The sequence below is a fragment of the Gouania willdenowi genome, chromosome 9, assembly GCF_900634775.1.
Source record: "Gouania willdenowi chromosome 9, fGouWil2.1, whole genome shotgun sequence".
NCBI lineage: Eukaryota > Metazoa > Chordata > Actinopteri > Blenniiformes > Gobiesocidae > Gouania > Gouania willdenowi.
The window spans coordinates 21709979-21723395 of record NC_041052.1 but is presented as its reverse complement, the minus strand read 5'-3'; the positions used below and the strand labels follow the sequence as shown (position 1 = coordinate 21723395).

General features: G+C 38.7%; 1 protein-coding gene across 1 annotated transcript in view; it reads right to left on the bottom strand.

Moving 5' to 3' along the window:
* The window catches only part of bmp1a (bone morphogenetic protein 1a), a 51211-nt gene that overhangs the window by 31748 nt on the left and 6046 nt on the right, over window positions 1-13417 (bottom strand). The window contains exons 2-6 of the mRNA XM_028456881.1: window positions 9838-9951; window positions 5507-5629; window positions 3671-3788; window positions 985-1163; window positions 752-857 (exon numbers count right to left, since the gene is read on the bottom strand). Coding sequence (XP_028312682.1) covers window positions 752-857; window positions 985-1163; window positions 3671-3788; window positions 5507-5629; window positions 9838-9951 — 640 coding nt within the window. The remainder of the gene's footprint in view (window positions 1-751; window positions 858-984; window positions 1164-3670; window positions 3789-5506; window positions 5630-9837; window positions 9952-13417) is intronic.

Sequence of the window (13417 nt, the reverse complement as noted above, 5' to 3'; positions counted from 1 at the left end):
TGTCATTTTGTGTGTCTTTGTGTAATTTGTGCATTTTGCTGTCGATTTGTGTGTTTTGGGAGTTATTTTGTGTCTCATGTAGGGTTTCATATTCCTTCCAACTTCTAGAAATACAATTTTTAGGGATTTGTTTTGGGAGCCACACAAAATTTGACCAAGGGCCACATGCGGCCCACGGGCCACCAGTTGCCTATGTCTGGCACCCATTTCCTCAGATATATTGAGTATTTAATACAAAGAAACTAAATGAAACCAGACACATCCAATTAACGATCAACTCCAAACCCTATGTGTATCATTTTTCCAACACAGTCATCCTCGTACAGCAATAGACTACCTTATCCAGTCCCAAATTTGCAATAATCTGTTCTGCTTTAGTTTCCTTGAAGCCAAAACCGATGCGAGATTGAGTTATTAAAGTCCAGCATAAAAAAGTAACAGGGTTAAAATTGGCGGAACAGAAACCTCATTTAGAATAGAGTTTAAAGTGGTTCGTAATCCAAAGAAACAAGTCTCATCCAGATGCATGGTTCAAGTAGCAGCTGGCTTTAGTAAACTCAAAGGCTTCATGCAGCAAGCTGGATTTTCAGTGATTTATTGGTATGGAAGATTTCGGGTTTTTATATCCGAATTTTAAGAATCCTTTTGGAAATCAAGCAACACTACCAAGTTTACAGAGACAGATATGAGGATGGATTACAATTCTTTATAGGCATCATTCTGCTAGAATGAAACATGTCCTGGCTCCTACCTGGAGAATGTATTCCTGGCATAGTGCATGATGCTGTCAAAGTCGTAGACTTCTCCCAAAGAGTCCACCTCCCCCGGCTCCATCTTAAGGAAGTTATACTCCTGTCCTGTGGAGAGGAAAAGCACAGTAGAGATGAGAAGGCCAGTAATTCCTTTTGTATTTTAATGAGCAAAGGTCAAGAGAGACTTTTCTGTCTGAATGGAGACTAGTGTCCGTTTCTGCTGTGTTCCTACCTGGCTGAATGTTGTCCCGAATAATGCTGACGTGTTCGTCTCTATCGGGACGCGTGTGTTCGTGCCAAAAGCCGATCACGTGACCCAACTCGTGGACCACGATGCCAAACTTGTCACAGTTTTTACCGATGGATATGGCCTGAGGGCCTCCACCGCGCCGACCCACATATGAGCAGCACCTGAAATTCAACAGCCAGACAAACATGAAATCACACACATGGATAAACACGTTCTTTAGAAGCTGACTTTAAGCTTATTAGATAAAATCACAATGTATGCTTCCTAGATCAAAGAATCGAACATCCTTACTCCAAAAAGAAAGTAAAATGGTCAAAATTGCAACTTTAAGGTTTGGATTCATTTTCACTCTAAACACTGTTGACATTTGCAACACATTGCATTGTGGGATCTTTATTGTATTGTTTATTTCTTCAATGTGGCAGAGCGACTAAGATTTTATGTATCAAAGAAGTTACTTCAAGCCGAACTAAGTAACTTTTTCACCTTAATGAATCCTTCTTGTAGTCCCTGTGAGGGTAATACAAGTGTTTATGGGGTGACCGGGGGTCTTTCATCTCCCCCTGCTGTCTCTGGCCAGAAAACCGCACTTGCAACTTTCCTGCCTGCGACCCGGTGACAAGACGTACTCCTTTACGACAGCCCAATACACACTAAAGGTGCGTTCACACCGAACGCGACTGTAGCGACTGCAGTCACTTCAGTCGCCCGTGATGAGTCGCTTGAACACAGCGGTGCTTTTTCGTCACTTCATCGCTCCATTGACGTCATTACCAGGGAACATGTGTGTGTGTGTGTGTGTGTGTGTGTGTGTGTGTGTAGCAGGGTGACAGGGGACACAACTGGCTGATCACTTCCCTTATCATTAGTTTTATGGTATAAATGATTAACTTACTGAGTTACTAAAGGATGAGTTCACTCAGAATGTAGGCTTATTCAAGGTTAAACTCTTCAATTTTGCCCCGGTACAGCAACTCAAGTCAACTTTATTTATATTGCGCAATTTACAACAGTCTTCTCAGTGCGCATAGCCAAAAGGGACCTTTAGGGGGAGCGCTAAGCGAAAGTTACTTAGTTCTGCTTTAACATGTTTAACACTGATTTTTGGATAGACAATGAGAATGGCTGATCTTTCCGTTTAAAGTCTCACATTCTGTAAAGAATTCCCTTTAACATGGCAACACTGTCACTGTGCTTTTTGCAGTTGTACAAACACTGTCTTTTTGAAGATGTGAATGTAAAAAAAATCAGAAGAAGACACACACCCAGACTGCTGGATTGAATCACCGGCAAAGCTTTTGTTCACCTTTACAAAAGACAGCGAGCACTATCAGTAACAAACAGCTGGCACTGGACATGCTGTTTGGCTGTGTTAGCTTTTAAAACCAGTAAGGAAACATGTGAGGAGTGACACTGGCTTTGACTCTGATCTACACTGAGGAAGAACTGTTGGTGAAAATGGGAGCAAGAACAAAAAAAGACAACTCGGCACGGGTTGGACTTTGTCTTAAAATTAAAATTTTATATTCCTCTAAATTTAGGAATATATTGAGTGCATTATTAATTTGTGGATTTATTTGTTTAATCAGTTTACATTTATTATTTTTTATTATACGAAGGCTAAAAAGCGAATTAATCAGCTGTGTAATCTACTTGGTGAAGCTGGAGCTCCATCTCAGCGTGACATTAGAGGGTGAGTGTGGGAGTCTGCAGCATGGGCAAACACATACGTGCCCTGTGGGCCAGACAGCCGCTCTCTAATTACTGCGAGCAGAGCCAGGCTCTCCTGAGACACGCCTTGAACTTTGCACAGAAGGACAGATGGGGGCCTTCTGAATATGCAGCAGAGTCAAGCTTTTCCACTGCTAACCACTGCTGCCTGTAAGGATAATGTCATCCTTGTTGCTCCAGAGGCCCGGGATAAAAACGGCCGTAACCAGGTTGGGAAAAAAAAAAAAAAAAAAAACATGCACTTCACCCACTTTCACTGAATAAAATAAATTAGAGGAAATGTGAATTAGACGTGACGACATAATGGTATGTTGAATGATAAAATCTCAGACAATTAAACCACTGCTTACGCTAGACAACTTACTAGTACTTTTCTAAACTGCGCCGACCTTTTCAGCTAATCAGTGTGCGTGATCTAAAAAAAACCAAAAACATAAAACAGCAAATGTTTTAAAGAGTATTTCCTCAAAATATAAAAGAGCCCTGTGTGTTGTCAACAGTCGCTTAGCAACAACAAAAGCCACAGCCAGCTTCTGCTCAGACAGTTTGTTTAATGAGGAAAGCTGAGTGAACTTTGCTGGGGTGCAGTAAATATTCCTAGTGAGCAGCTAGGGAAGCCTCTCCTCTCCTGTGTGGCCATGTGTGACACGACTGACTGATGCAGTGTGATGATGATGATGATGATGATGATGATGATGATGATGATGATGATGATGAGGGACAGGAAACTGTCTCTGTCTCTTTCAAGACTGGTAGGGGATGAAACTAACAAGTCAGGCTCACTGCAGTCAAGCAGCAAACAGCGACGATGGACAATAGTGAAAGGCTGCCCTGCCTGAGTGGAGAGAATGACTTAGCTGAAGATAACGAGGGTTCAACAGAGGCCGAACATTCTTCATTCCCTTCCTGTTACAAGCTGGAAATCCCAGAGACTTACCCGCACGGTCGATAGGTGAAGACAATATAGCTCTCCTCCTGCGTCCTCTCTATAAAGGTCACACAGGTGTGCTTCTCCCAGTGGCGCATGGCTTGGCGAAATATAGCCCGCTGGTTTCCTGATGAGGGAGTCAAGAGTGGGAGAGAAAACTGTCAATGCATTTCAAAGAGAAGAGGCCAATTAAAGTGAAAGGAGACTACAACAGCATGGCTGTAAACGGCTAATGTGGTCTAAACACAACTAGTCATGTATATCCTACACTATAACATTGTGTCAATTATGATTTGTTATGTAAAATTAAACACTTTAGTATTAACATTTTAAATATTGACAGTAATGCCAACACAAGCGCTAATCATTTCCACTGCTATGTGTTATCAGTACAGTGCAACACAACTCCACTCGATGGTGGTGTCTGGTCAGATTTTAGGATGGATTTAGGGCTGGGCAATATGGACTGAAACTCTTATCTCAATGGGCGATGTACGATGTAAATCAATATTTTTAACTCAATAATCTTACCAGAAAGACAATTCTAGGTTAACTTTGCTCATTTATGACTCATTTATTAACAAACAGCTGCACAATATGTGAAATATGAGACACTTCTTCTCCTATGAGGGACAGCACGTTTGAGTGAGTTCTGTAATATGGCTTGTTTAAGGTTCGGACACACTCAGAAATCCATCTAACTGTGTTTTTCATGCTGTTCTGAGAAGTAGAAAAAGTAGACTCCTAAAATAAGTATTTCAATACAAAATAGAAGAGTTGTGACACGCCGCAATAAAACACTATGAAAAAAAGAAATAATAAGAAAGTCCAAAAAGCCCCATTTCTGAGCCCAGACAACCAGACGGCCAAGCACAGTATCCTATTGTTTAGCTCAGCACTACATGATAGCAGCAGGCCACCACATACTAATACTACCTGGTGCTACAACACAAAGGAAAAGCAGAAAAGTATGGTAATCACTGACAAGTTCAACCAAATCCATGTAGCTAATGGAAACTTGTAATAAATACAGTATTCTTTATCTATTATTGTTCATATTTAAGCCTAAATCATTACGTGACATTTTTGACTCACATTAACTGTATTTATAACATTTTACTCTACACATATCAAAACTTCAAACATGACAAACAACAACTAACTTCAACACATGCGAGGCCCGCAACGTAGAACGAACCCCTTTGCTGGCCGTAACCAACTTAACCATTTTTTTTAAAAGAAATAAGTAATTATAATATGTGAAATCACATATTCATCACACACAAAGTACCGCTATCACAGAAAAAAGCTCTAGTTAAGTAATATTAGAAAGATCAGCCATCGTTAGCCTGCTAGCTGCTAAGCGACATAGCACTAAAAAGAACAAGTCCAACAAGCTAGAATAAGACCAACACTAAGGCTAACACTGTAATAAGGCTAAAAGTTGAAGCAACTTCTAACATTAAATATTATCAAAATAACAAGTCAATTGTGAGTACAACAACATGTTGATCCCAGGTTGGAATCATTTGCTGCTGCATTTCCATTAGCAATGCTATTAATAATAGCCGTTTCTCCTAGCACGTAGAAATATATTAACGCATCACATACACTGTGGGATAAAGTGGAATGATACGCTATAACGTCTGTAACTTTCAATCAAATTTTAACAGAAATTATTGCAAGTTATCATGGGCCACAAAAGCTGTGTGTGAACCTCAGTTATAGCGCAATGATCATTCACATAGTGTCAGACAGTGATCAATGGGAGATAACACAAATAAGCAGGTATAAATATATGGATGTTGCTCTAATGTAAATGAAAGTTAAATGACTGTCACTTACCGCTAAAGTTACCACTGATGACATATGGGATGACGCCTTCAGGCCACACTCGCTCAGGTCTAGAGGTTGCTGCTCTTTTCCTGCGATGTGGGTCTGGCCTATTTCGACTCTGATTGGTTGAGCCTGAAGATTAAAGCAACACAAAATGACCAAGATAAAAACACGTTGACTATTTTTTATGATTAACTGTACTTACCTTGTTTCAAATAAAGAGAACTGTCATTATTTTAAAACAAATGAACCCAGGGATTAAAAAGCCTTATTAATGGTCTGTGTTTGAAATGTTTTAATCTCTGTGACAGGTCACAGATGGAAACGTTTTTTTTTTTTTTTTTTTTTAACGATCATGATGAATTACCAAGATTTAGATGATCTACATTAGGATAGTAGTTGATGATTTATTGAACATTCCGTTGGTTTTATTCATGAAACTTCACGCTGACTAATGTGAAATCCCATTTAAAACTGTTGGCTTTAAGTTGTCATGTGCTGTCACATTCATCAAAACATAACATTCCATTAAACCCCAAGGAGTAAGAAATCTTTGCAGAGCACAAAACTCAGACAATCCAGTGAAAAAAAAAGCAAAACTGTGTATAGCTAATATAATGCAAGGCTTTAAGAGTGAAAAAAAAAAAACATCATAAAATAAACCTTTTGGATACCCAGCCTTGTGACCAATGTCAGCAGGAATGAAATCTGGCAACTCATAAAGTAAGTTAAAAAAATGGACTTGAAACAGCAAAAGCGTCGCCTACAAATGTCTGTTAGATTAAATGTTAGCGTCACTCTAACAATGCAAGCACAGGTAACAAAATTAAAAGTGTCCCGATCCAATATTGATATCAGATATCAGTCAGACATCGGCAAAAGAAGTACTTATTTGATCTAAAATCTGCATCTAAAATGTTTTGTTTTTATTATTTTTCAGGGTCTTCTAATTTATTATTTTATTCATTCCAGTAAATTGCAGAATATGCTTGTGTTAAAGTTAAACTAGTGGTTATTTTGCACTTAAAAAAAACAAAAAAAAAATTATTATTGGATTTACTGACTTTATTTTAAGGGTCTTCTATTTTTTTTTTCCCAATTGTAGAATATTCTTCTGTTTAAGGTTAAAATGTATGCAAGCCATTGGTTAATAAAAAACTGGCCAGTTTGTTTTTTTTTTGTTTTTTTTAGTTTAGTTTAGTTTATTTCAATAGGTGACAGTGCATTTTAATAAAACATGAGTAAAAAAGCCAGAATTAGCCAAGGAGGCTATTTTTCATCTGTAGTCCCCTGGCCATGATGTTAAAAAAGCAAATGAAATACATTAAAACACATTAACATGACAAACATACATGATAGAAAAAACAATAAGTTGACACATTACAGTAGAAAAAAGAAGAAAAAAAAACAATATACCTACCGATACCTACCGTAGCTGATTAATATTCTCTGATTTAGTAATATCACTTCATCAAACATTTTTTTTTTTACATTCCACACTAATAATTAATAATAAGTAATTAAAGTAGCGGTATGTATGAATCGTGCTGACATAGATCAATATCGGTATCAACCAATACGCAAGGCAGTAATATCAGTATCATATTGGAAGTGGAAAAGTTGTATCTGGACACCCCTAAACATAAGAGTCACTGTGCTCATGGCTACAACACAATGAACTCCTGTTAACCAACGTGGTGAGGTCACACTCTTTAGACCAAAAATAAGCTGACCAGAGTCCCAGTTTGTTGTTGAAGTATAAAAGTAGATGTGGAATCTGATGATAACCTGCATGTAGCTTATGATGAAAGGTAAAGGTGTAAGTAACAACCACCATACACATGTTGTACAGAAGAAAATATACTTATCATATTTAACTGACTTTTAATGAAGGACAGTAGTAGTATGAAGCAGTAGTATGAAGAGCACACCTTGTGAGGCCTCTTCTGGGTGTTTTTGAAACGTAAAATAACAGTATTTGAAGTTGTGCACGCTTTGGTTTTTATTCCTTTTTATTTGTGTTCAAGCAAATGTTCTTTTTTTTTTTTTAAATCTGGCTGTGCAGAGTGTTTCACTGCAGTCTGACAAAGCCATTAACACGTCCACGTGTGCATGTGCTGCTAATAACAGATAAATTCCCTGATAAAGACGTGCTGCGGAGACAAAGCTTGTGGATGATGAGTTAATTACAGTAAGATGATTACATCTACCATCAATATTCATGATTTGACAGGAAGCTATTTTTAGATTTAAATTCTTGTTTTTCCCCTCTGGATCTTTAATTTGCATCAGTGTTGAGCAGATCTACCGACTAGCTGAATTAAATCTAAAACATAATTACATTGCACTCATTTTTTTGCACTTTGTAAATTAACCCTGACTTCTAAAGACAGCTAACATTCAAAATAAAAGATTAAACTCTTTGTTTACATCGTATTTCATTAATTTACTCTATATAATCCTAACACTCATGTACAGTAGAGCGATCTGATACTGTCTGACACACATTTCTGCTAAGCAAAAACAAGTTGCATGCCTTTGATGTTCTAACAGTCTTATGTAACATCACTACACCAGTCACTACTGCTACGACTAACCCACTCATCAGGACCATTGGGTATTTAAAAACCAGTTTGCTCTCCAGTCGATTTATGGTGCAATCCTGTGCACGTCTCCTCTTAACTCCCTGCTTCACAGGTCACGCTTGAGTCTCGGAAAATCAATCTCATCCAGTGGATATTTTAAAGGAGCTGAAATGTATTTTTAAATCCACCAAAAGGATTCGATTTACTCTGCAAACTACAAGCAAAAAGAAAAACCACCTCGCCAGCAGATATGACTGAATCACAGGCAGCAACGTAAGCTTGTTGGTTCATGCAACCACAGCCTGTTGGTGTTTGCTGACACACAGCTGTTGTCCAAATAGTGATTTACTTTGAAGAGGAAAAGGCCCATGATTAGTCCCAAACAGGGTCCTACAGGTGTAGTGATAAATAGGTGGTTGTAGACATAAACCTTTAAACGAGAGCTTGTGAAGAGCGTGAGGCTGTTACTGCTACTGCCGTCCACTTTAAAGTTAGATGAAGATGTGATTTGTTGGCTGTATAAGAGGAACATGTTTGTTTATACCAGAGTAAAAAGCAATAAGATTTAAGTATTTTATAGTTTTTTCTTAATTGACAAAGTATATAAACAATTTTTACCTTTCATTTGACCACTCATTTGGTTGACCAATAGGTTTCTTTTCATTTTCATTGAATATACATGACATTTTGGCAATTGATAAAGATGAAACAAAAATAACTTGGTTCAACGAGTGGCTAATTTTGAGGTAGAGGCAAATTACCATGAAGGGGTGGGACACGGACGTAGTAACTCACTAAAAAGTTTCCAGTTAATTCAGAATGCTGCAGCCAGAATACTAACAAGTATTACTAAAATCTGAAATCTAGAATAGAGTTTAAAATCCTCTTGTTAGCCTACAAAGCTCTACATCATCAAGCTCCTGTTAGTGCCCAGGCTGCTACTCTCTTCACCTTTAAGGCTAAACTCAAAACCTACTTATTTGCTAAAGCGTACACCGTATAATAGCGTTAATCTAACCACTAGGAACAAAGCCCTAACCCTAAAAATAGGAACTGTAAACTAAGATTAAACAGTGGAATACCAACACTAAATTCAAACACAAACCACCATCTACACATAGCGCTAATGGGTATTATGTTTTTCTGCAGCCAGTGCCTTCTCCTCACCCTTCTCTCTCTTTTCTGTTTCAGGTGTCATGAAGCTAGAGCTGGCAGTTCATCTAGTCTGGAACACTCTGATGTTCTATCACTCTATCCTGTTCTGTTGGTCCTTCTGTCCATTAACCCCAATCAGCCGCAGCAGATGGCTACCACCTCTGAACCTGGTTCTGCTGGAGAGTTCTTCCTGTTAAAAGGGAGTTGTATCTTCCCACTGTTGCTAAAAGCTTGTTCATGTGGATCTTGTTGGGTTTCGTCCTTCTTATTATAAATTTTATATTTTGTTAGCGCTTTGAGATGACTGTTGTCATTTGAACTACGGTATATAAATAAAGTTGAATTGAAAACCAGTTAATCATACAATAATTAGAAACCCATTGTGGGTATTATGAAATGACAAAAAGTGAGGGTAAGACTTCTGCTTCTTACTCCTTTTAAGACTAATGAAATCCTTTATTTGATGGTTTTATGATACTGAAGCGCTGTATACCCTTGAATGTAATTGATTTGTTGTGTGTGTGTGCTTGTATTGTTTGTAAAAAAAAATAAATAAAGAAGAAACGAAGTAAGTAAAGAACCAACTCTACAGATTGTTACCTGTATCCGTGTGATTAATAGTATATACGGTTTTTTTGGCCAAATCTATAATTCTGTCCACTTTGAATGAGCGAAGGTCCTCCTCGTCTAGAGCGATGTCCCCCAAATAGGCAACTGAAACAGACAGAGAAAGCACACATCAGGTGACTTCTACACTGACCAATGGGCTTTCAGCGTAAGAAGCATCAAGTTCATCCTGGGGCTCAGACTGTGTGGAGGCACTATGGAAATCCTTAAAGAAATGGCTTTCAGCTTGTTACAAAAAGCAACAATATGTTAATCTGGCTAACAGGAAAGCCGCCTCGTCTCAACTCCCCTTTCTTGGGATCGAAAATAAAATCCAAACATGGGACATGGCTTGTGAGATCCAGTATGAACTCAATAACCCGACTGTTTACAGGATTAGCCGAAGCAAGTTTGGTCCAGATGTGCATAGAACAATAAATCATACAATCTTTGCATTGGCACAGCTTGGTATTTTATCAGAACCATGAGATAATATGGAACCAGGCACTGACATTGCCTTGGGGAATTAATATAGGGCACCTTGAACAAGTAATTGCTCTTTAATGGGGCCAAGGAGAAGGAAAAATAACCAAACAGACCTAGTTTACAAGGATTGTGCTTTATTAAATTCTTACTAAATGCCCCACTGCGACAAGTCTTCCCCACAGAAACAGGGCTCTCACTTTTATGGGCTTTTAACACCAGCACGTTTCCAGAATTTATGAGAAAGCTTGCATGCAAGAGTTAAAGGGGTGAGATCTTGTGTTGCAGGGAACGACAACGGAGAAGTGGCACAGTAATCCTTCTCTGAGAAGAATATGACAAAAAAGAGAGAAAAAGCAGAAAGAAAGAGAGAGATAGATAGACATCCTTTCATCCTTCAAGTCTGAGCGATGAGGTGAACTGGAGAAAAAATGACATCCTTCACTCGTGTGTTTGCATGGTTCATGTGGTTTTGGAAAGATTATGAAGATTTACTGCCAAAGAAATGTGGGAATTTTAAAAACAAAGTTGGTTTGTGAGCCGTTTGAAACCTTCAATGTCACTGTGATTCAGCTGTTCAGCAAAATACAGAAGAAAAGTGGGAAATAGGGTAAGTTTACTGGCAGCACGTGGTTTTTATCTGCTGTACTTTTCAAAGGGGGTTGAGACAAAAGACAAAAAGACAAGATGCACAACGGAGGGAAAGACATACAAAAAGTTTTGGCGTAGGTCCTGTTCATCAGAGAAACATTATTGAAACAATCTGGAGCTCGCTGAAGAAGATGCATGCTGCTTTTTATTCACCCTCCAGGAAGTAGGGGACGCACCGCCGAACGATGACGGCAATAAAGAAAAGCGGAAAATCACTGCTGGCAAGACAGGACATGCAAAAGACCAGGTTTGAATTCCAAAGGGTCAAAGACATCCTCTAATTTGCTTTCGTAAGAGTAGGAGAAAAAAATACTGAGTCAGACTAAATCTTGGACGAAATAATCAGGCTCTGTGCTGACAAACTCAGCCAAAAACACAAATGATAATGGGACAGGAACAGATGTTGTGCAGCTAAAGGAGGAATGGGTGGACTACAGAGGATGATTTTTTGCTTTTATCTTCATCAAATCTTAGAAGTAGCCAAAGAAACAGTTTGTGTTTCAGCGCGACACCTTTAATGCAAAGTCAAACACATGATGGGAAAATAAATTTGGTACAAACTTCCAAAAAAAACTTTTTTTTTTGCTCCAATTGGACAGAGTATTTTTCTATTTTCCAAAAATACATTTCAGTGATGTCTTTTATTTCAATGAAGTTTAAAGAGCATACATTTCTCATAGGAAATCTCTTAGTGATGACTTGGACAAGAAGAGGCAGTTAAAAAACTGTGTAACATTCTAAAAACATACTAACACCACATATTATTAACAGTCATACAACTACACACAAAGGAAAAATAACAGTATAATAGTAATGGACCTGCAGCAGTGGGACGCATTTCCCAGAGGCGCCACAGTCGTCCTGGAGACGCTGTTGTAGGTTCATGGAAAGACTCACATGGAGTGTGAATTAATCCCCTTGTCTGCTGGCTTTAATTATCCACAGGCACATGGTTTTAGGTTCTTTTGTACACGAATCAGGGCGAGGATTGAGGACAGGCGGTGGGGAAAGGTGATAAACTAATGTGGACGCAGAAAGCTGTGAGGAGGATGTAGTGATGGAGGCAGATGGCTGCTGATGACCAAAGAGTCCAGGGCTGCATCTTATTCCACAACATGATCCAATACAGCCAGAAGTAATAGACTTATTAATACCAACAAGTAAGAATGGTAAATAACATGAACCCAGTGAAGTTAGAAGGCAGTATTTTGGGCTCTTAACATCTTGAATTGTAAACCAAGTGCAGATGACTTTAATAAAAATGCATTGAAGACCTTTGTTGAACTCCTGGATTAAAAAAAAGACATATGATTAAGTCCAAACACCCTTCCCTCCCTGATCAGTTTTCAAAATTAATCTAAAGCATCATAATCCCTCTTATCTCAGTCTATCCAGTCAGATTACACACGAGACCTCAATCAAATTAATCCCATTGCTTCATGCGATGCCGAGCCTCGACTTCGACAGTGTCAAATACACCAAGACTGTTCCCATAAATCCTGATCCGTAAATACCAGACTATGACATCTGCCACCGAAACCTGAACAAACATCTACACTAAAGCCCAAAACAAGACACGAACACCAGCCTATATTTAGAATGTGATCCTGCTGCGAGGCCCCAGTTTTCCTCCTCGCTGTGCTTATAAAGCCATTTAGGCTCCCTCTCCCAGTATATGACCTAATGAAGAGGGATGGGAAAGCCTGGTCCCAGAGCGAGCCTGGAATGCATTACAAAAGCCTGGCGGCGCCTTTCACCGTTTGTTTTGTAACAAACGCTGAGATTTGAATGGCAAAAGGTGACACTTCTGTAAAGTGTTGAGGTGATTAACATCTGACTACATTATAAGTACCGCTTTTCAGGTTAACATCAGTCCCAGTGCTTTCAAATGATTCGCTGTTACAGCAAACTCCTCCAAATGCACATTTTTTTTAAAAAAGCAAGAAAACAAACAAGAGGGGAAGATAAACCTTTGGATAAAAACATATTAGAAATAAACTGCTTTGTTCCTGATGGTTGATACTCCAGGTGTGCTAATCTCAGCTCCTGCACATTTATGAATATGCCTTTAGAAAGAGTTTCTGGCACCTGTAAAATAGTAATTATTCTCCAATAAAAGCTTGATGTCTCAGTCACCTCAAACAGTTTGAGACCAAGTCAAAGACTTGATCTTATTGATAAAATCAAAACAAAGCAAGAAGCTGCAGCTCTTTCAATCACATTCCATCAAGCCCATTAACAGATTCCATTTCCCATCTTATCCTTGATTCTGCTCTCTACGCTCTACATCTTCTGATGACACGTCAGCTTGCCAAACATGTGCTTTTCAATGCCTGTTGCACACACACTTGCATCAGATCAATCATGCATCAATATTGTGTACAGATTTTCACCTTTGTATCGCCTCCTATAGAAAGCAGCGTGCATAGAATATCTAAAG